Source organism: Schistocerca americana, chromosome X, assembly GCF_021461395.2.
Source record: "Schistocerca americana isolate TAMUIC-IGC-003095 chromosome X, iqSchAmer2.1, whole genome shotgun sequence".
NCBI lineage: Eukaryota > Metazoa > Arthropoda > Insecta > Orthoptera > Acrididae > Schistocerca > Schistocerca americana.
This window is the reverse complement of record NC_060130.1, coordinates 964,662,541-964,686,957: the sequence shown is the minus strand read 5'-3', so window position 1 is coordinate 964,686,957 and position 24,417 is coordinate 964,662,541. Positions and strand designations below refer to the sequence as shown.

The window sequence follows — 24,417 nt, the reverse complement described above, 5'->3', positions numbered from 1 at the left end:
CTTCCGGGGAAGGGATTATATCCTGGGGTTATGATCAGTACGGGTGACTGCTGACCGTTGTTACAGTCGGTACAGGCTGTTGACCCTCCCCTCCCCCCCCCCCCCCCAAAAAAAAAAAAAAACACGCATCCTACTAAGAAGTTGTTCTTACGGCCGTGTCTAGAAGGACAGACGCCATCCGCATCCTGCAGACACTATGAATCGAACCACAAATGAATCAGACATCAGCTGACAGTGGGCATTGATTTATATCAACAATGCAAGCCTGGCAGACAGGGTAGGCAGCAGTCTTTAGTTATTCGCCGATGATGCTGTGGTGTACAGGAAGACGTCGAAGATAAGTAACTCTAGGTTGATACAAGATGACCTACATAAAATATCTAGTTGGTGTGATGAATGTCAGCTGGCTCTTAATGCAGAAAAATGAGAGTTAATGTGTATGAATATGAAAAACAAACCCTTAATACTCGGATACAGCATTAGTAGTGTCTTGCTGGTTTAAATATCTGGGAGTAATGTTGCAAAGCGATATGAAATGGAACCAGCATGTGAGGACTGTGGTTGGGAAAGCAAATGGTCGACTTCGGTTTGTTGAGAGAATTTTAGGAAAGTTTGGTTCACCTGTAAAGGAGACCGCAATAGAACGCAAGTGCCACATGTTCTTGAGTACTGCTCGATTGTCTGGGATCCACACCAGCTCGGGTTGAAAGAAGACATCGAAGCAAGGCAGAGGCGAGCTGCTAGATTTGTTACCGGCAGGTTCGATCAGCAAGCAAGTGTTAGGGGTATGCTTCGGGAACTCGTGGGAATCCCTGCATGGCAGAAAACATTCATTTTGAAGAACACTAATGAGAAAGTTTAGAGAACCGACATTTGATGCTGAGTGCAGAACGGTCCTACAGCCGCCAATATACATTTCGCGTAGGGACCACAGCAACAAGGTTCGAGAAATTAGGACTCACACGGACGCATATAGACAGTCGTTTTCCTCTCTCTCTAGTTGCGAATGGAACAGGGAAGGAAACGACTAGTTGTGGTACAGGGTGCTCTCCACCACGCACCATGCGATGACTTGCGGTGTATGTATGTAGATGTAGATTTGTCAGGCAAGTGTTAACATTTATGCAACTAATAATGCTTCAAAGTATGATTACCAGTATTTATGTGTTTACAAATTTGTTGTCTGTGAAAAATGAAAGAATAAGCTTCAGCTTGTGTGCCACATGTTTGGCAAAATTCCTTGTGTAACAGCTGCATTTGTTATCCTTTTTTAATGTAGTCCCACAAAAAGAGATCTAAGGGCGTTACCAGCTGCTCCTCCGCAAACTGTTCTAGCACATCCAGGTAGATGTTAGCTATAACTGATTTTTTGACAAAAACATGAAACTGCACCGCAAATTCATTTTACGAGAATCCCTAACATGACCTAAGGGAAATGTTGACTTTCCTCACATTATGCTCGTTATGGAATATAGCGTTATCTGAAAGAAATCGAAGAAAATTCTTTGCATATACACATTGATGGTACCAATATCTCAGGCGCAAATGCTGTTCGACAAGTTCAGTCATCTGGAACTTACGCAGAGTGATCAGAAACAGCTTGAAAAGCTTTTAAGGGCGTTGGAGGGTAGGCTGTACTGAGAAATAATTGTTAAGAAAAAAATTCGTTACGTTGCGCCCTTTCCAAGTTAGTTTGCATTGAAGTTAGCCCATAAGACCTTTGTACACACAAATTCATGTGACCCACCAGAGACGGTGTCGCCAAACATATTCTTTGGTTTTTCTAACACCGAACAAGAGAGTACTACAAAAATTGACCATGGGACAGCAGTAACGACTGAATGGTCTCGTGTGTTATCATCTATTCTATGGGAACAACTGACAATAACTGTATCTTGCAGGCCGCTTGAATTTGAGCATGCAATGGCCTGATTGGCTAACTTGAATGCTAATTAACTCAAAAACGGAGTACCATATCGAATTTTTTCATAACAATTATTACTCAAGACCACATTCCCTCCAACATCCTTAACTACTTCAAACTGTTTCTGATCACCCTGCATTTACAATTCTTTACACTGTGGTCCTAGGAATCCCCAATTCATGAGAGGCAATTCGAGGAGATTTGAAAGGCCATCCTGTTCGTTAAAGTTTAAACACACTACCAGTCTCTTTGAAATTCATGTACCACACATTAATACTGGTGCTTCTCTTTCATCTCGTGATACCAGAGAACACACTACACCTTCTCTTTCCACGCTAGCATTTTAGAACAGTGGCTGTTATTGCACTCTTTACCTGCAAACAAGTTTAGTGATTTAGTATTCCATTTTTTAAAAATTTGTGAAATAAATACTGATTGCCTATTGATTACTATGTCTTCAGTGACTTGACAACTGCTCCATTATGGAAAAATAATTACATTAGCCCAACAGTATATTTACGCACAACTGTAATGTCGATGAGATATACCTCAGGTGTAGGCAATTGTGAGTGACGATGTACCATACATAGCCGTGACGCTCATGGAAATTCTTTGCGAAGAAACGATCTGTAAGTGAATATCATATATTTCCTAAAAGGCATGTACATGCTCAGAGCACTCTGTATAGTTGGGCTAGGGTATTCCAGTTGCTATATATCTTAACTATTTCAGATAGCCTAGTAGCACAGGAGGTGTTTGGTACAGAACATTGCACGCCATTCTTTGTGTGAAAGCATTACATTCCAAGTCCTCACCACCACATTGAATCCCAGATCTCAGGGTAAATCTATACATTTAGCTTCTACAGTATACCAGACAACCATACCAAGGAATTGATAGCAGGAACAGTTGAAGTATATCGCTATGGTGTGGTATAGAACAGTCCGAGAGCCCTGCATGTGAGGCAGTTTATTTACACGTAGTCTCAGTATTAGATGTTTGAATATATGCATTGCAAATGTCCGGAGTAGAGGGATGAAGGTATGGCTTTCATATTAATTTTTGAACTTCTATAGTTTTTTTAAGGAGGCAGATTATTGATAATGTTTATTTGTGTGCAATGTAAAGTGGTTGTAAGTCAACACTCTGTCTCGCGCTCAGATAATGCAGCGAGTGTTGGCGGTAACTCATGCGATGCTATATTTATGAGAAAATCAAGACACATATACGTACGTCAAGACCAAGTAAACGCCGCAATTGCAATCATGTGCACAGCAGGCGATCTACTTCTCAAACAGCACAGGCTGCAGTGCATGATGACATTGACAATGGTGCAACGATGGTGTAACACCAGTGTGACACTGGTGGAACACTGATGCAATGCTATCTGATTGTTCGGATAATTTTGGAATATTTTGTTACAGCAATAAAATCCGATAAAAAACGGTCTTCTCACTGCAGAGCACAGATCTGGAATGGTTCCTAAAGGATGAGAGCAAAACTGGGGGATGGGATAGAATTGGATTCTCATTGGATGAACCATCCATCCCCTCTCCTCTCCCCCTTCCTTCTCCTCCTTCAACTCTCCAGGGTGACCTAGCTACATGTCACCAGTGACCTTGAATATAACATACACAGATGTATTATGACACTGGCCAAAAGCTGCTGACAGATGATGAGTCAGCGCATTTGGCCAGAACCCACCGTGCAAATCTGTTAATCAAGACTGAGAAAGATTATAAACTTCGTTCTGTTTGGTTATAGTTTTAATTATTTTCCAGTCAACTGTATGGAAATTGTTAGTACAGACTACCCACAAAAATAAGTGTTATTCGTAAGTGTTATATTAAAGCTGGAGAAACATATTTTTCTCAACCTAGGACATTGTTCCCTCTCTTACAGAAAGTATTCCCCCAAGTGCAGTTAAAGTTTTATGTGTATGCAAAAGAGAACTCGAAGATGATGAGCTCAAATTCAAAATACGCGAAGTGGAGTATTTGGGGAAAACAAATGGTATGAAGGAAGAATGTAATCTGCTGCTGGAAAAAGACAATACATTGCAGCTGTACAAACGACGCTAAAAATTACTTTAAGCACAGTATATCGAAAAACCTGGATGCAAGTGGGAGGATACAACGTATTATCATTTGCTATAGGTACCAATAGAAAATGGTTGTACAGCACAGTAGAATATGATAGATCCAAGAATATTTACTATATTAGAGGATACAAGAAAAATTTATAAAACTTCACCTCCGTGTGGATCTGCTTAAAAGGATGTTACGTTGTATCTAAATATAGTGTTCTCGACAATGTGTATCTAGTAACAGAGAAACCATTTACAAAGCTACATTCCGATGGAATAACTATATTTAATGGTCGTTCGTTTGCTGAAGTGGTAAACTTACAAGTTCTGTATGCAAATTCCGCTAGAATATGGGGCAGTGTAAACATCTTACACCCAAGAAGATGAGGAATGTCTTAACAATTTTACTATGCAGAAAACAGAAGGCAAAATTAATATTCCTAAAGCCAATCAGTTGGAAGAACTATTCTACAAGGTGTTTCGTGTATGCACAAGCATTATCTCTAGTGTCGTGGGGATTGCAGTACCAGGGGAAGCAGACCCGAATAACTGAACTACAAGATGAAATTAATAACCTATCAGGGAGTCACTATAATTTTTGACTGGCTTTTAAAAGTATTTGACAGTGGGTAATTGAAAATGTAACACCTCTTGCTTGTTACCTATATGAATGTCACTGGTAGCAGTTATTAATCTACATTCTATAAAAGAATGGTCACATAGTTTTAATGCATCTATTATGAATAAAATTCACTTTATGAATGCGTGTTAAGTTCAGATGTAAAAACTACTCTTCAGCATTTTATGCCATTAAAGTGTCATATAGTTCTTACAGTGTGACAGCATTAGTCAATCCTTGCAAAATGTACCTTGACCTGTACGACAGATCAGTAGTGCCAATAAGTGAGCCACATGTGTTTTGTGCTGTTATAAAAAAATGGTATAGACAATTTTTGGTTTCTCTGAAGTGCTATATTTCCTTGGCACGAATTTCGATCTATACTCATCACCAAGTATACCTTAACCTATATGTTGGTACTGTAGCATCAATAAAATGAGCCATATGTATTTTGTACTGTTATACAAAAAAGCTTTACTTGCTTTGCTAAATGATACAGACAATTTAAATGAGAAAATAGATGTTTGACTCTTAATTTGAGAGTAAACAGTCGTGTTTAGGTGTCAAAAGTACCTTAGGCCTCAATATACATTGGTAGTGTTAACAAAGTGAGTCATCTGTGTCTTTTAGTGTTACAGAAAAATAATGCAGTCAGTTTGGACGTGGAAAAAATATGGTGGTATCAACGTTGAGAGTCCAGTGTGCCTTGCATGAAGTAGGGTACAAAGACGGAGTTATTATTGTATTTGGGCACCAAGGAGTCACTACGTGGAAGTACAGTGTACAAGATGGAAAGTCCTGGGGTGTATGTTGAGTGTTTCTTTTTAATGGCCAGCAAAAAGCTAAATGCGTTATGTGTTGGCTTAGAAGTTCTCTGGTTAGCCTATTTCCAAGAAACTGGTGTGTCTTAGGAGAGGGGAGTGAGGAGATGGGATAGGGAGAGGAGTTGAGGGGAAGGCAGTCAGAGATTAAATGTCTGCGATTTTGGTGCACAATAGGGATAGGAAAACGAACTACTGTTGTAATATCTTTGGGGACAGAGATATAACTAGCAGAGCAAGATGGCTGCGAGCTGCAGCTACTCAGCGAAGACATCCTCGGTGTCCTGGCGACACTGAGTACAGCGCTGCCAAGTGCAGGCTAGCAGAATTTGGTGTAATTTGTAAAAAACCCCGTTGGATTCCTACTTCGGGGCACAACTTTAGTGGAAAGGGAAAGTAAGAGCCAAAATGATACACAACAGGTAAGACAGAAAATAGTGTCTGGACATAAATTTTATCCATGAGTGCTCATAATGTTTTGTCCAACCTCTGTATTTGAAATCTTGTGCAAAGTTTAGCTGCTAATAAACGAAATGAACATAAGTGTGTCTGCAAAGCCATCCTTTGACAGTAAAAATTTAAATGACATGCCTTGCTTCATGGGCCTTGTGAGTTTTATGTCACTAGCTTGTTTCCTAAATGGAATTGCAGTTTTGAAAACAGTTTTGTTCAATGGCCTACACATCCGTTCACATGTATAACAAACTAGTTAAATCTCTGACTATTTATTTTCTGCAGTAGGTGTAATATCTATAAGCACATATTATCTAGAAGGCGTGCAGTCATTCCAAATGAACGCGTGTTGTTAGAATGGGAGAAAAATCTTGTAGTACGATGCACTCTCGTGGTCAGGTGCATCCTTTGTATTCGTATGAAATGTAATCTTCTCTTTGACCTGTTCATTGTCTACAGAACATACTTCACTGTATGTCCTCCTGGTTTTTCGTTCATCGACGCGTTTGTCCTATAGGCCATTCCAGAGATCAGGTTTCTTGACTATATATTGTAGTAACAACAGAACTGCTACACTTCCTAAATTTCCGCCAGTTACTGGTCCTACCCAAAAATCTGGACTGACATAGTTGATGATAAATCCAACAGGTTTTAAAACGCAACATTACAATAGCAGATTTAAATCTGGGACTCCCCTGTTTCAAATAGTGCAGCTGCCTGACAATATAAACCGTGAAAAAGAATAATTAATATGCTCAAACCAACGTAATTGAGAGGGTGCGTGAACATAAGATATTCCCATTTATTAAGCATATGTTTTAGTCTGATATGTCAATGCTAATATGCCGAATTATTCCTGTTGATTTCGAAGGATAAAAACCTGTGGAATTTATTAAATGTTCTCAATGAATATATTAATATTGTATTGTGAAAACCATGACAGATCGAGTTAACAGAAACAAGAAGAAGTGCAAAATAAATTTGAGAAGAGAAATATTAGTTATTGAAATTTTTCAGGTGTTGAAGAAAACTCTTCCAAAGCTGGCAATAAGGTGTGAATTTACAAGTATATCACTTAGAACGAGGCTTAAAACTTCACGCTTGCCGTCGTAGGTATGTTATTTTTAATGAATTATGAGTGAATGTAAATGATTTTGAGAGAAAGATAGGTGAAGAGTGTTTTTTATAATATGTGTTCATATATTGGTCGCTTGTGAACTGGACTAGTTCTCAGCAATCAATCAAAACAAATTTATTGGTCCGTCAGAATTGTCTTTGGAGGGCTGGAGCAGGCAACTGGTTTCTACAGTAGTTGCACACGAAATAATCCTACGTAGCATTTTAACAGACGTCCGTGTATAAACATGGGCGCTACAGGTTGATATCGTGTGACCGTGATGTTGTGCAGTGCATCCAAACTGTCAAGCTGAATAGGCGATGCTGTTTTAGCGGCTTCCTATTTTGAGTTAACTGGATTTTAACTTTAGCTCGAGTGCTAGTGAACTGGGCGTAAACGGGAACTTCTTCGTTTCCGTACAGAAATAGCGCCAAATACTTTGTTAAACAGATTTAATTACATGCCTTAAGTAACGAAATGTGATTTTTATGTGCTGCGTATAATGACCTGCACAACGTAATGTATTTAGCAAGTTCCCAGTTATAAAATAAGACAAAAAGGACAACAAGGATTCGGAATTCCCCGGTTTTGAACCAGAAGTGCTGTGATGACATCAAAAATTGTGATATAAGCGTCCTTTACCCATTAAAAAGTGACACTAAGTGTTGACAGGAAACAAATTAATTGTTGCTGACGATCACCGAGTTAGCCAATATTCGTTGAAATAAAATCTTCGGCAATAATGCTATTTTAAAGTACACTCTTTAGTTCTACTGCAAGGGGGAAATCCATTACTTTTCTGTGTGAAAATTTTCACGCAAATACTTTTCTATGGGAAAGAACAAATAAATGTGAAATAAAAATATCTTTGGGTTATTGCTGCCTTTAGAAGGTGGCTTAAAAATATTGACCTGTTTATGCATTTATCGGAAAATAGCCACACTAAACGTTTTCGCAATATCCATGCTTTTATTGCTCACCGTGTGCGTACTTGCCTTGGCTTATCTGCGAGAGGTCGCCGTCACACTGCTGAACGCAATATTTACCTGATGCCGTTAAAGATACAAGCTTTTGTTACCTCCATTTGCATTTATACTGGGTACTGTACGTGGTTTTGACGTTATGATTAGAGAAGAAACACTGACACAAAGATTTCCTAATTATAATATGCTGCGGGCTTTGTACACATCACGTGAAATCGTTTACACGCGAGGAAATACAAACAAAGCTTGTTTTCAGGCATGGAGCAAGTGGAAACAAGATTGTAGCAAATTTCGCATAATGACCGATATACCTAACCCTTTTCTCGCTGTTATCATAACAACTTGAGAATAACTGGCGAAAAATAGTGTCTGTGACTGAGAAAGACAAATAAATATGTCTTTTGTAACTGTTAATCATTTTCAGTCCGATAATTTTCATTTCTCTGCGCGTAAACGATGTCACATACCAACAATGTAACATGTAGTGCCACATAATATTTACGTTTTTTTTACAGTTCGTTCAGCGATTCTGTTTTACAAGCTTGGGCGTTCTTATGTTGAAGGGTAACCTCTCGAAATTAAAAAAAAAAAGAACATTGCACTGTATAAAGTACAGGTATTATTCAATATAACTGAAAAACATGCTGCTCTGCGTTCGACACACCAATAATACAATAAATTATTGTTGTTGTCTGTATTCATTGAAGTGTTAGTAGATCATGTTACCAAATAAGGCATCCGCTAGTGAAGGCATCCTTACTTGCTACTGGTATTTCTCTGCCTTTGCGTGCAGCAGCAGCTGTAGCAGCCTTAACCTCTATTTCAGATTATTAGCTGCAGTTAGACGTCCCGTTTATATGTAGATTTAAATACAAGTCTTTTACTCTAGGCGTATGGATATTTTGAATGATAATATTAGGAATAAAAAAACAGTCGTGCCAATTTACCTATGGTTTACGAAGTGTCTGAAGAAGCGTGTTAAGGTGTAAAACCACATTGTCAAGTGCAGATCCAGTGCATAATTTTAAAGCCTTACTATGCAAACGTTTTGTTGTTGGTGCTGTTTACGAGTTATTCGATATCAGCACACAAAACCTTTGAACGGATACATTACCTCGATATTTTGCATAGATACTGACGTTAATCTAGAACAGTCCGACAATCGTTTAATTCAGTACCACGCATGCTATAATTATCATTAAACACTTCATTATTAAGTCATGAAAATCTTGAATTGTGAGTCTAAGCATCTTTATTACAGGAGTTCGTGAGAATGGTGTTTCAACTGACATCTCGGCGCAATACCTTATAACTCTTTGTATAGACAGCAATTATGGAATTTTAGTGGCCGTTTAAGAATTTTTTTGCACCTCCCTTGAATCGCAAGCATACACTGACCGAATACTCTGCAACATTCCTACACCGCAAGAGAAATTGTTAATGCACCAATTTCCAGTGGTTTAGAATTGTGTTTGTTGACTGCTTCAGGGTTATCTTAGCACGAAGAGAGCGGCGGAGACGGAAGCTGCAGGAGAAACGCGAGCGCAAAACAGGACTCGTTGAAAACTCAAAGGTGTAACGTTTACTGATGCATTACTGACAGCAAACATTCCGAAACAAGGACAGTATTTGCCTGTTGGCGCCGTGTGGAGGATGTCGGCAGACAGCCGCCTATGTAGCTCGCAGTGGTGCTAGTTGAAACTGTAAGCTCGTGCACACACAAAATTATAATACTCTGTGAGAGTGACAGATAGACAAGAAAGTGCTTCAAGAGAAAAGGTGCACATACTTTCACAAGACATATTTACACACATAGAACATATGCTGTAACTTTTGCGATAAACATGAGTTAGAAGCACATTTGTTACTTTGAATGTCACTGACAGATATCGCAGTCTGCTGTACAACTGAGCAAATAATCCGGAAACCTAAAACATATTCTTTATCAACAATTACTGTAAATTTGTTCGATAAGAACAACAGCGTCGGAGAGCCCCGTGTATTCTACACAGAGAAAACGGTGAGGTAAATGTAAGATGTTTCAGGATCACGTCCACTCAACACAAAATATATTCTCCAAAAATTTCTGATCTCACAAACGTTACACTTTCTCGAATTTTCAGAGCATGCAAAATTGCTTTGTCATATAAGATGGGAAAACGATTCTACACGGAGAGGGCATACAAACTGTCTGTATCGCACAATCTACTACTATGTTAAGAGGTAGTGACACTGTTGAGCAGTGACTTCTATAGTCCAACGTTACAGAAAAACAAACTGAACAGTTGTTAGTATGATGCCACACTAGAAGACTGTCGTCAGTGATTATATGCAACGCACATACTATTATCACGCAGTGTTGCACCACAGTTGCTCATAAACGCGACTACCTATAAACTGCGGATTGAAATGGTAACAATAATGCTGCTTTTGAATAGATTTCTCCTGGATTAAGTACTCATACACTTCCTCGCTTCTGAATTTACTGTCTTACTGTTCGTTTGCAGAATAAGGGACACAGACTCTTTTAAGAGGAAATTTTTGCGGGTGCTTCACCATGAAAGGGTACAATTTTCCTCTACTGTGTTAATATTTAGGTGATAATGAGTGAATGCAAAACGAAAGATGCGATTGTAGGAATAGTGAAGTCACAGTAAAGATCTCACAGACGTTGAAAGGTAGTATGAAATCACTGTAAGCTAATTAGGTAAACTATGAGTTAAAATTATCACCTGTCTGTACGGCAGAACAAAACAATTTAAGGATACAACTGGGCTGGGCATCGAAACGGAAGTATAACTCCTGTATGCGGAATCTGATGATGAAAATAAACGTTTCTCATACATGATTAATAATGGAGCAGAAGAAATAACCAAACGCGTAGAGGTGCAGAGTCATAACAGAAGTTACTTGTTCATTAATGTTAGGAATACAGTTCCTTCTGTTACTTCCAAGGCAGAAACTGATTTTTCATAGTGTATGACGAAGTAGTTTGAGCTACCATTCCAGAATTGTAGAGGAATGGAATAATTCTGGGTCAGTTTGCATGTTGTACAATTTGGTAAAGGCACTGAAGAGTGGAACCGCGACGCTAACTGCAAAATAATGAAATTTAAATAATGACACACAAATATTCACATCGCGGGTAGTCCATACTGATTTTAACAAATTTAGAGAAACTAGACCTACAAGTGCAGAAATATCCACAGCAGCTACTTCGCGATGAGACTGAGCATAGGTGCTATACCTTAAAGTTTAGAATAAATTTTCTAATATTATTTTATGCTGCCAACTCCGCCACATAAATGCGTGCTAATCATCTAAAAGCAATTTAATTTCATGCGAAACACTAGGTTTGTCATCAAATTAGTTCGCTCTAATCTCCGTCGATCTCCTATTATTTTTTTTCCTCCCGCTGTTCTCTTTCGTGACTTTTAGCATTATGCATACTCTGAAAATTTAGAAAGCCATTTGTGTTGACTCACGATCATGTTAACAAAATTGTCGCCCTCTTTCCGCAGAGGACGGTGACTTCCGTCGACACCATTGTTCTTACCGTTTCCGACTGCCTTGCTCTACGTCACGCTCAGATCTCGGAAGAGAACGGAACATTCGCATCGCGGCCAGACTTTTCGTGAGGGTGTGTGTCGTGAAGGTCTCTGCTTGAGGTTTACATTCCAAATACTGTGCCTGAACTGTTCACTTTTCATGCCACATACGTTTTCCGTGCACGCTAGTGGTTCACGAAATAAATTATTGGGATGTCCATCCACCAGAAATAAGTCTAAGACCGTCTGCTTATCAGAAGATATCATCTTTGATTCTGATTTTCATTTCTTGTTGTGATTGTCAAGTGAGAAACGCGGTATTATCTGACTGTGTCACTTAAGATACTGTTATATGCAGGGTGTAACGAAAGTTATGTGTAATACTTACGAATCAGGTTCTTCGTGTAAAAATAAAAATAAAAGCTCACATAGTTAGGGTCCGGAAATGCGTAGTTTCCGAGTTTTATAAAATCCATTATTGCATTGTGTGGAAAATTATCATGACAAGACTGTCTCTGTGTATGGATATAATTTGACTCTTACATCTTACAAAAAGTAATTAAAAACAACAAACAACCACCGTTAATAACGCTGTTTATTAAAAACAAATAGCACCGTTAATGGTTTCAAGCCAACAGATCCATCATCACACGGCGTTCAGTTTTCCTTTCTCATATAAATTCTGCTCCACATAAGATATCAGCTGTTTCTGACTGTTGCAAAAGTTTTTGGGATGATAGCGGCATACAGCAAGAACCTACATTATAAAACGGAATAACTTATTTTAATCAGATTCAATAGTGAGCTAAAACAACATGATCACCTCTCTAAAGTAAGAACTGAGCTCCATTTGTGATATTTACATCTAACATCCTTCGTTATTTTCAAGGCGTTGACTGTTTTAAACATATTTTTCTTCCGCGGAATAGTATGCAAAATTAAGAACGTTGGAAACGGAGGCAGTGCAGATCACCACACTCACCCCCATACCTTAGTATATCATAACATCTAGAGTTGCGTAATTAGTGATACGATAAGGGCTTTTTGATCGTCCTTTGCCTTGCCCATATTTGCCGGTAAATGGACGTCTACAACATATTTTGCGAGGTGTTGTCTGATAATTATTAGTCGGAAACGAAGCATATTCGGACCAGTACTAATAAGCTTATGGGTGGAGTTTCTGTGATTTTGTACGTCCTAGGTTGTCGTATTAAAACCTCGCTGAAAACTAGCTGATGACTGGAAACGTTGGCCGTAGGAAAATAAAATGTTTGATATACAGGTGAAGAAAAGGTGTGTCGAGCTCAGTTACAATTGTTACTCAGAAAGGTGCGAAGAAATCCGTATCTTATGCAATATTTCGTAATTAGCAGCACAAGAAGAGCTACATTATTAAGTGTTTATTTTCGACAGAATTTGAAAACATGTAAAGAACTAAATTAAATTCAGCGAAATAAAATAAAAAATACGAAATCAATAGACAGTAGTTTCCATTTACTGCTTTTAGGCCAAAGGTCTGTAACAACTTCCCATTACGTCTGGTGGATGGACGGGTGGGAAGGATCACAAATGCAATGCTAAATACGAGAGGGTGAATTTTTGTGATTTCTAACATAAAGCAGGACACATGGAACATATCAATGTAAACTTAATTCACAAACAGAAACACTCTGACAAATATTAAAGTATAACTTATCTGAATCAGAATGATATTTCAATTTAGAAAATATGGATCGCTTCTGATTAAGTTCAACACAAACACTGTTTCCGAGAGGTCACAGCCATGTCGGCGTGATCGAACTGGTGACAATGTGCTTGTGATTAGCAGTGCTGTCACAGTTTCGTCGCGGGAACATTGCTTGTGAGAACTTGTATGAACAACTGTGAGACTTTTCAAATACGCTATTTAAAGGAATCCATGTTTACTGTATTTTTATTATCTCGAAAATCATCATTACTGTCATGCAATTATAATATAAAAGGAGTGCTTCAGTACCGTTTTTCACTGCCAATTTAACCTATCTCGTTTTACATTTTTAATTCATGCTTCATGTTGAGCTGCTTACTTACCGACACAAGGATTGTGATTAACCATCGTAAATATCCGATCACAGCGCCTTTTCATATGATTATTTGGACATATGCAACCAAACATTGGAGACAATCTCAGTTTGGTCCAAGCTTCATGACACAAGTCTCTGAAACAATAAAAATATTACATGCAAATAAATAAGAAGCCAACGAAACCAGCGTACATGTGACAACAAAGTAAGGCACATTCATAATTTAATCAAAAAGTTTTTACATCAAACGTTTTAAAATAATGCAAACGTATCTTAAATGTCTTGTAATTTAGTGATAACTTATTGTAACTCTTAGTGCAAGCTCCAACTTTTTCCGGTCATCCAGCACGTCAGCGTACATCAGATGGTTTTCCAATTATTGAAAAAAAAGGAAAAAAAAATATTTTGTTGTAATGGTGATAGCAGTATCAGTGTTTTATTAATGAATGTAATTGAATTTTAAACGATAGAAGTAATTAATAATCAAATATGTGTGTAAGAAGTATGTGTCAAATAATAAAAGCTTGTTAGGCAAAACACGGCTGAAAGTTAATATGAATCGTTCAGAAAATGCTATCAAAAGTGTAATCAGTTTTCTTCCTGGTAGAAGTAATGAATGTAATCATGACGCAGTACCACACGATTAATACATGCTACTGTCGATCAGTTTATAGGTTTTATGCGCATAAATTATTAAAAATGAGCGCTATTAAATTTAGATATTTGTTTCAACGTCGGGTCTGAAACTAATACCCACGCATTTTACATTTATCGAGGCGAGTGAAAGCTGTATGAAACTGTCTAGAGATCTACATTTATACTCTGTAAACCACAGTGAAGTCCATGGCAAAGAGTACGTCCCATTGTAACAGTTAGTAGGGTTTCTTCCCGTTCCATTCATGTGTGGAGCGTCGGAAGAATGATTGTGTGACTGTCTCCGTGCGTGCTGTAATTGTTCTAATCTTATCATAACTATCCCTACGTGAGCGATGCGTAGGGAGTTGTAGTATATTCCTAGTCATCATTTAAAGCCGGTTCTTGAAACTTCGTTAGCAGACTTTCTCCGGATAGTTTACGTCTATCTTCAGAAGACTGGTAGCCCAGTTTCTTCAGTATCTTTGTGACACTCTCCCACGGATGAAACAAACCTGTGATCATTCGTGCTGCCCTTCCGTCTATACGTTCAATGTCCCCTGATAGTCCTGTTTGGTACGGGTCCCACACATTTGAGCAATGTTCTAGAACGGTCGGACGTGTGATCTGTAATCATTATCCTTTGTAGAATGATTTCACTGGGACACACCAAAGTTGCTTCTACATCTGACGAATATTCTTCATCCAAGATAACACGCTGCGTCCTCCGTACCAAAAAGTTCTCAATCTGCCCACAAATTTCAATTGACACCCCATATCATCTTAGTTTCGACAATAAGCGCAGGTGTGATACTGCGTCAAGTGCTTTTCGGAAATAAGAAATACGGTATCTACCTGACTGCCTTGATCCGAGGCTTTCAATATGTCTTGTGAGAAAAGACCTAGTTGGATTTCACACGATATATATTTCAGTATCAATGCCTGAAGTCATTTGGATTATCCAAATACAAAAATAAAAATCATGGAAGGAACTAGCTGTGATTTTTGGATGTTGATGGGATTCTGCCTAAAAATATTGAATTGATTTAGAAAAACAGGTCTCCAGTCACCTTTCGAAAAATCCTGCTTGTCGTAAAGGTTAAATGGGATTAGGAGTACTGAATAAAACAAAAATTGGAAGAAACGGAGATTAAAACAAAAATAAAAACGGAGATAATCCGCATGGGATTTTTTTTTTTTTTAAAAAAAAAAGATGTAATGTAAGAGAACGCTGAGATCGGCATCCAGCTTTGGAGCATGGAGATTACTCAGCTCAACATTTTTAATGTCCAACCAGTCACGTATTTGTATTGTTAATCACGTCCTTCAAGTGTAGCTAAAAGTCGCATCACTTGTCAACTACAACAGTAGAAGGAATATGGAAATATCAACTAATATTGTATTTCAGAATCACTGCTTACAACAAAATATCTTAACAAACTGAATTAACGCTACAAGATACAAAAGTATGCGTCACAATATTACATTGTCCAATAACATTGTGACCACCACCTCTGTTCGACGTCAACGTACAGTAATCAATCACAGACAGCAGGTGGCAGCACCAGCAGTGGAGGATTTATAAAACGTGTGGAGGGACGGGATAAACGGTGCTAACGTTACTGTAATGCGGAAACGGTGTGACTTACCTGACGTCCGAAAGGGCATAATCATTGGCTTTCGGGCCAAGGGTGGAAGCATATCCGAAACGACTATGTTTGTAAACTGTTCGCGTGCCGCCGTGGTTAAAGTATACCGTGCATGGCAAACTGGCGCTATCAAAACTGGCGCCGAGGCTACTGTGGTGTACCATGGCCATAGACAACAGGGCTGAACGGCTGCAGCGGAGATTTGTATGGGCGAATAGACGTGCAACTATTGAGCAGCTGACTGCCCGAATAAACCGAGGGGCTACTAACAGTGTCTTCTCAACGCCGTTCGGCGAACGTTGCTTTGTATGGGCCTCCGCAGCAAGCGTCTGGCTCGCTCGTTCATGCTGACTGCTGTTCATCAGCGTAGAAGGCTGGAATTTTGCACGTGGGTGCGCAACTGGACGTCAGCTGACTGGTGACAGGTGGCCTTTTCAGAGGAAACACGTTTTATCTTCCATTGGACAAATGGCCGTTGGTGTGTACGGCATGAAACGTCTGAAAGCAAACGCAATGCAACAGTGTCGGAAGGGTCCAGGTCGGGGGTGATTATGGTCTGGGGAATGTTTTAGTGACATTCTCTAGGTGATTTCGTCATTCTGGAAGGTACAACAGATCAGCACAAGTATGCATCTATTCTTGGGGACCATGTGCACCCACAAATGCAGTTGGCTTCACCCTGGCACTATAGCACTACCAACAGTACAATGCAACGTGCCACACAGCTCTAAGTGTGTGACCGTGATTCGAAGAGCCCCAGAATGAGTTAACGGTGCTCCCTTGACCAGCACCCCTTCCCCCTCCGGATTGAAACCCAATGGAGCACCTGTGGGACCATCTCGATCGGGCTGTACGCGCCGTGGAGCCTCAGCCGAGAAAGTTAGCGTAACTGGTCACAGCACTGAGGGTGCTTGGCTCCACATCGCTGTTGATACCTTCCAGACCCTCAGTGACTCTCGTCCTCCACGTATCGCTTTTGACAGACGGTTACATTAATGTTACAGGACAGTGTAATCAGCAGTGCAAAGTAAAATGTTTTCACATATGGTAAGATATTAGTATTTGCAGTTTATAAATTTATTTTTATATTATTATTTTAGTGCTCGGTAAATTTATTGACGTATAAACGGCAAACTTCCTTGACTTCAGAACACATTGAATTCTCTTTTATTATCATCTCATAGTGACGGTACATGTATTGGTATCGAACTGATGTACCTGATTTTTGTAATTTAGAATCTACACAATGGCTCTGAGCACTATGGGACTTAACTGCTGAGGTCATCAGTCCCCTAGAACTACTTAAACCTAACTAACCTAAGGACATCACACACACCCGTGCCCGAGGCAGGATTCGAACCTGCGACCGTAGCGGTCGCGCGGTTCCAGACTGTAGCGCCAAGAACTGCTCGGTCACCCGGGCCGGCTCAATTCTAAGAGCCCGTGTTCGATTTCCGGCTGGGTCGGAGATTTTCTCCGCTCAGGGACTCGGTATTGTGTTGTCCTAATTATCATCATTTCATCCCCATCGACGCGGAAGTCGCCGAAGTGGCGTCAAGTCGAAAGACTTGCACCCGGCGAACGGTCTACCTGACGGGAGGCCCTAGTCACGTGACATTTACATATATTTATCTACAAAAAAAATGGTTCAAATGGCTCTGAGCACTATGGGACTTAACAGCTATGGTCATCAGTCCCCTAGAACTACTTAAACCTAACTAACCTAAGGACAGCACACAACACCCAGCCATCACGAGGCAGAGAAAATTTATCTACACTCTACGTACACAGTATCTGGGCTGCAATGTCTCCTATTAACTTTCGAAAATGAATGCATGTGGTATCTTTCTTTAGTGTATCAATTACTACAAATTGTTCTAATTCGATGAATGTTTTTCAAGTAATAATTCGTTGCTATGCGAGGTATAGTCATAAAGTTTTTAATATCACCTAGAAAAAGTCATGAATCGTCGAGAAGATGTTAGTCTTCTTTTCGATATTCACTCTTCAAATCAATACATTTCTCCACTGATGGAGGACATGGCACTGACATTGGTCGTTGAAGTGTGCATTTAACTGCTCAGAAAAAGTTCACGTTAAAACCACTCAATGGCTTTTTCATCCTAAAAACGAGGAAGAAGTGAAGAATTCTGAGTACCATGTCAGAAGGATACGGGGAGGGGATTGGAGGATAGGGTGGAGAGGCAAAATTTGATACCCCATGTATCACGGTGTCCGCTGCACAATGATTTGGGGCGCTGTCGTGGAGCAAAAGCTTCCCCTCGGACAGCTGCCGGCGACTCCACTACCTTCGTTACAAGCATGCGGTCACAAATATCTTTCTTCAAGGTTCCGAAAATGTTAAAAATCGTATGGGGAGACGCCTCCACAGTTAACGCAAAGCGGTACGTGTACACACCGCAAAATGGAAGTTTGCCATCAACTCCAGACGTACAGGAGTGTTGACGGACGGGATCATTCTGGTGCACGATAATTCCCGCCCACATGTTCTCAAGATTGTTTCGACTACGCCACAAACATTTTACTGGGAAGCTGTTACACATCCTCCACACAAAATTCGATCTCACGCCATACGATTCCCATGTTTTTGAAGCTCTGAAGAAAGGCATTCATTGCCGCTGATATGCTTCGCACAAAGAGGTTCACGCCTCCCAAAATCATGGTTCCGTTTTCAACGCCAAATATTTTTCCATGAAGGCACTGGCCATCTTGACTCACAGTGGGATCAATGTGTTAACAGTTAAGAAGTTTACTTTTGAAATAATAAACAGTTTACTTTGCTTTCTTCCTACCTGCTCGTCTGTGGATTCCTTACACTGTAGCCTACCTGAAGCTGAAGCAACCCGTGCTAATGCTTGCAAGAACGCTCTCGAGGTTTCGTTCTTTCCTCAACTTACCCCTGTTTATACCTACATCTATGCTTTGCAAGCCTGGTTAGGGTGCGTAGCGTAGCGTACTTTGTGAACTACTGTCACTTCCCCCTTTCCTGTTTTACTTTCGAATCGCCCGTGGGTAGATCGATTGTTGGTAAGCCTCCGTCGATGCTCGAATCTCTTTAATTTTACCTTCATAGTAATTTCGCGAGATACGGGGAGAGAAAGCAACATTTTGGTTGGCTCTTCTAGTAACGTACGCTCTCGGAATCTTAACTGTTACCTACACCGCGATGAACACCTCCACTCTTGTAGCACCTGTCACTGGAGTTAGACGAGCACCTCCGTGACGCTTTCGCGTATATTAAATGATCCTGTAAAGAAACGCGCTGTTCTTCTTGGGATTTTCTCTATTTCCTTTTAATCCCATATGGTACGGATCTCAAACTGACGAGTAATATTCAAGTTTTTGTTGAACGAGGGTTTTGTAAAATACCTCCTTCGCGGGTGGACAACACTTTTGAAGATTATTCCGACGAATATCAGCGTGGCATCTTTCTCTTTTGCTATTAGAGTTATGTGGTCATTCCATTTTAAATCGCTCCGTACGCATACTGCCAAATATTTAACGGATGCTACTCCGTCTAGTAAATGCTCTGCAATCGAATAATTATACAATAATGGGTCTTTTCGCCCTAGTTCTGCACAATACTGTACATTTGTTTATGTTGAGAGTCAACTAACAATCCTTGTACCAAGTTTTTTTTCCACTGCATGCCGTCCTGCACTTCGTTACAATTTCTAGCGTTTTGATTTCTCTATCTATAACAGCATCATCTGCGAAAGCCCTAATGGGACTGCTGATGATATCCACTAAGTCGTATACACTGCTCAGCAACAACATGATGACCACCTACCTAATAGCCGGTATCTCCAGTTTTGGCACGGATAACAGCAGCAACGCGTCGCGGCGTGGAAGCAATGAGGCCTTTGTAGGTCGCTAGAGGGAGTTGGCACCACATCTGCACACACAACTCAGCCAATTCCCGTAAATTCAGAGGAGGAGGCGATGAGATCCGGGATCACGTTCAGTCACATCCCAGATGTGTTCGATCGGGTTCAGATATGGCGAGGTGGGGGGGCCAGCACATCAATTGGTCACCACTAAGTTCCTCGAACCACTCCATCACACGCCTGGCCTTGTGACACCGCGCGTTATCTTGTTGAAAAAGGTCAAAAAAATGTTCAAATGGCTCTGAGCACTATGGGACTTAACATCTATGGTCATCAGTCCCCTAGAAGTTAGAACTACTTAAACCTAACTAACCTAAGGACAGCACACAACACCCAGCCATCACGAGGCAGAGAAAATCCCTGACCCCGCCGGGAATCGAACCCGGGAACCCGGGCGTGGGAAGCGCGAACGCTACCGCACGACCACGAGATGCGGGCAAGAAAAAGGTCACTAGCGTTGGGAAATATGATGGTCATGAAGGGATGTACGTGGTCTGCAACCAATGTATGATAATCCCCGGCCGTCGTGGTGTCTTGCACGAGCTCCACTGGACTCACGGATGCCCATGTGAATGTTCCCCAGAGCATAACGGAGCCGCCGCCAGCTTCTCTCCGTCCCGCAATACAGGTGTCAAGGAGCTGTTCCCTTGGAAAGGGTCTTATTCGCGCCCTCCCATCGACATGATGAAGGAGGTATCGGGATTCATCAGACCATGCAACGCTCTGCCTCTGCGCCGACGTCCAAAGCCGATGGTCACGTGCCCATTTCAGTCGTAGTTGCTGATGTCGTGGTGTTATCATTGGCACATGGGTGGTTCGTCGGCTGCGTAGACCCATCGTTAGGAGTGTTCGGTGCACTGTGAGTTCAGACACACTTGTACTCTGCCCAGCATTACAGTCTGATGTTAGTTCCGCCACTGTTCAACCTGCCTTCTTTTACCAGTCTGCCCAGCCTAAGACGTCCGACATCTGTAATGAGATCTGTAATCTTAACATGGTTTCACCTTGGTTTCGCCACGTGTCGAAGACACTAACCAAAGTACTCCTCGAGCACCCTACAAGTCGTGCAGCTTCCGAAATGCTCGTGCCGAGCCTCCAGGCCATCACAATCTGCCCTCGGTCAAACTCAGGCAAATCACGCGCCTTCCCCACTCTACACACGGACAGCACGCTCACAATGGAGCCTACCCATCGCACCCCCTTCAGATTAGTTATAAGCTGGCACAGTGGATAGACCTTGAAAAACTGAACACAGATCAATCGTGAAAACAGGAAGAAGTTGTGTAGAACAATGAAAAAAATAAGAAAAATATACAAACTGAGTAGTCCATGCCCAAGATAGGAAACATCAAGGATAAACTAGCTCACGTGCGCTGTGATCCTGTGGTTAGCGTGAGCAGAACGACAGGTCCTTGCTTCAAGTCTTCCCTCAAGTGAAAAGTTTACTTTCTTTATTTTCGCAAAGTTATGATCTGTCCGTTCGTTCATTGACGTCTCTGTTCACTGTAATAAGTTGAGTGTCTGTGTTTTCCGACCGCACCGCAAAACCGTACGATTAGTAGACGAAAGGACGTGCCAATGGGAACCGAAAACATTTGATCGCAAGGTCATAGGTCAACCGATTGCTCCACTGGAAAACACGTCTGATATATTCTATACGACACTGGTGACGGCATGTGCGTCGCATGACAGGAATGTGTTGTCGACTCACCTAACTTGTACACTTGGCGAATGGGTAAAAAGATTTTTCTACCTTGCCCGATTTAGGTTTTCCTGTCGATGGGATAATCACTCCCAAAAAAGCGCTGTAGTCGACTGACGTCGTGTGTTTCGATGTTTGTTTAGGTGTAGCGTCCCCATACTACGGCGCAGTTAACTCGCATCGGACGGGCGGACGGACAGATAATAATTGTCTGAAAATAAAAAATTAAACTTTTCACCCGAGGGAAGACTTGAACCAAGGACCTCCGGCTCCGCAACTACTCACACTAACCACGGCACCACGCCGCTTCTGAGCTAGTATCAACCGTAATGTTGTCTATCTTGCGTATGGACTGTTCAGTTTGTATATTTTGCTTATTTTTTTCATAGTTCCACACAACTTCTTCCTGTTTTCTCGATTGATCTGTGTTCAGTTTTTCAAGGCCTGTCCACTGTGCCAACTTATAACTGAATCTGATGGGGGTGCGATGGGAAGGTTCCCTTGTCAGTAATACAACATGCACCGTGTGTGCGTCCGACGCAGTCATTCCTCACCAGGTGACGCTACTATCGCCTGGAACCGTTTGTATTGATAGCAGGTCGGTGGTCGTAATGTTCTGGCTGATCAGAGTATATACAGGGTGAAGCGAAATTCGTGCACTCGGGCTTCTCAGCGCGACTCCTCACAGGCCAACGATAAAAAAGTCTCTCACAAAATTTCGTCCGGCGAGTACATCCGGCAGAAAAAGGACGTTAAAGAGTGACAATCTGGCAACTTAATGACCACATGTGTCGTAACTATCTCTGTTGGCATATAGTAGTTGTACTGTACAGTTGGTGCAGCAGACAGAATTTTGTGTAAGCATGCAGGAGGTCTAGGGTTCGATCCTGCGTTGGGGTGCATTTTTTTTATTTGCTAATTTTATTCTGAAATTTCCTGCTATACACCGTTTCTTAGGTCACATGTATCATAAATTTAGGACATTTTTTTACCGCTGAACATAACAAATACGTGGTTAGACAAATAAGAAGTAGACAATTGCAACAAATAACCTGTCAGAATAACTACAAAATCAATATCAGTTTCGAAGTGTTAAAGATGATGGCACAATACAGTAACACAACATCTACTTGTCATTTTAACTACATGTAATACGAACGCTCAGATGTCGTACATTAGCAACCAGTGACAATAATAATGTCCATATTAATGACCTCATGACCTTCACAACAGAATATGTTGTCCTCAGAACAACTGATGCTCAAAGCGACCTCCCTGCACGTCCAAACATTGCACAGCCAGCCGGATCGTAAAGAGAGAACCTGACACCCGAAGGCGTAGCTCCAGACGACGAAACACATTTTTATCTGGATGGCGTCAACGAGGATATCTCGCAGCATATTCGCGAGTGCCAACACCAGCCCGGTTATCAGATGCACCAAGGACCAGAAGCACATCCACATATTTATCGTCTGTGTATGCCATTCTGTGGCTTTCCGACGTGCACGCAGTAAATGCGGAAACGTGAAATTTAGCGACATTAATACCAAAGGCGCCCAAACAGGACAAACGTGCCGTTATTCTTTCCTCGGCTGCTGAAGGACAAACACCGGAAGATGTCCATCGGAGAATAAAGAATGTGTATCGAGTAGCATACTTATCGAAAACCATCGTTGTGGAACAGTGCGCCAAGTTCTGTGCTGGTCGCGATACGACACAAGACTCACATTCCCATACCGCAAATTTCGTTACGCAGAAGCTACGCCAACTCAAGTAGGAGACATTCGAGGATCCGCCCTATATTCCTGGTCTCTCCCCATGCGATTATCACGCCTTCGGTCCCTTTAAAATGTCCTTGAAGGATCGACAACTGCTGTCGCACGAAGAGGTGCAGAAGGCACTTACGGACTTCTTCACGCAGCAGGAGACGGTGTTTTACCAAACGGGTATCTTCAACCTTGTGCGCTAGTGGTACGATTGGTTCAATGCTCACGGCAATTTTGCCTGGTTGGCATACTGGTTATGGACTGCACGGCCTTCGAAGCGAAACTTTCTGATCGTCCTTTATACTAAGAAGCGCTGGGAATGTGAATGGACGACATAAATTTTTTGATGGATCTTAGAAAAGTGCAGTGCATCTGTAAAGGAAATCAATTAGAAGACCGTTTCTCGAGTAACGTTGGGTGTTAGGAGTCCTTATCAAGTAGGAATGACAACACACACCGAATGAATTCAGAGACGCGTTGCTAGAATCGTAAAATGGAATAGAAGCGCTCGAGGAACATAAATGGGAATTCTTGGAAAAATGACGGCGAAGTTCTCGCGAAACTGTGTTGAATAAATTTAGAGAACGGCTGTTGGAAGACTGTGTTTCCATTATGTGACCATCAGCGTATATCTCAAGCATGAGATAAGAGGAATTAGGGCGCCAACAGCGACACTTAGAATGTCATTTTCCTCTCAGTCAGTACGTGAATTGACCCGGACTTAAAATAGATAAAAATGGTATGAGGCATTGTCTGTCACGCCACGCCCAGTGGCTTGCGGAGTATGAACTCTGAGGTGACAAAAGTCATGGGTACCTCCTAATATCAAGTCGGACCTCCTTTTCCGGCGTAGTGCAGCAACTCGAAGACGTGGCATGGAGTGAACAAGTCGTTGGAAGTCCCATGCAGAAATATTGAGGCATGTTGCTTCTATAGTTGTGAAAATGTTCCGGTGTGGGATTTTGTGCGCGAACAGACCTCTCGATTATGTCCTATAAATGTTCTATGGGATTCGTGCCGGTCGATCTGGGTGGTCAAATCATTCGGTAGAACTGTCCAAAGTGTTCTCCAAACCTATCGCGAACTATTGTGGCCCGGTGACATGGTACATTGTCAACCATGAAAATTCCATCTTTGTTTGGGAA

The 24,417-nt window shown here is 41.1% G+C and overlaps 1 protein-coding gene across 1 annotated transcript in view; it reads right to left on the bottom strand.

The window, feature by feature from the left end:
• Positions 1-24,417, bottom strand: part of LOC124556422 — a 962,508-nt gene that overhangs the window by 420,363 nt on the left and 517,728 nt on the right. The window contains exon 4 of the mRNA XM_047130380.1: positions 13,622-13,749. Coding sequence (XP_046986336.1) covers positions 13,622-13,749 — 128 coding nt within the window. The remainder of the gene's footprint in view (positions 1-13,621; positions 13,750-24,417) is intronic.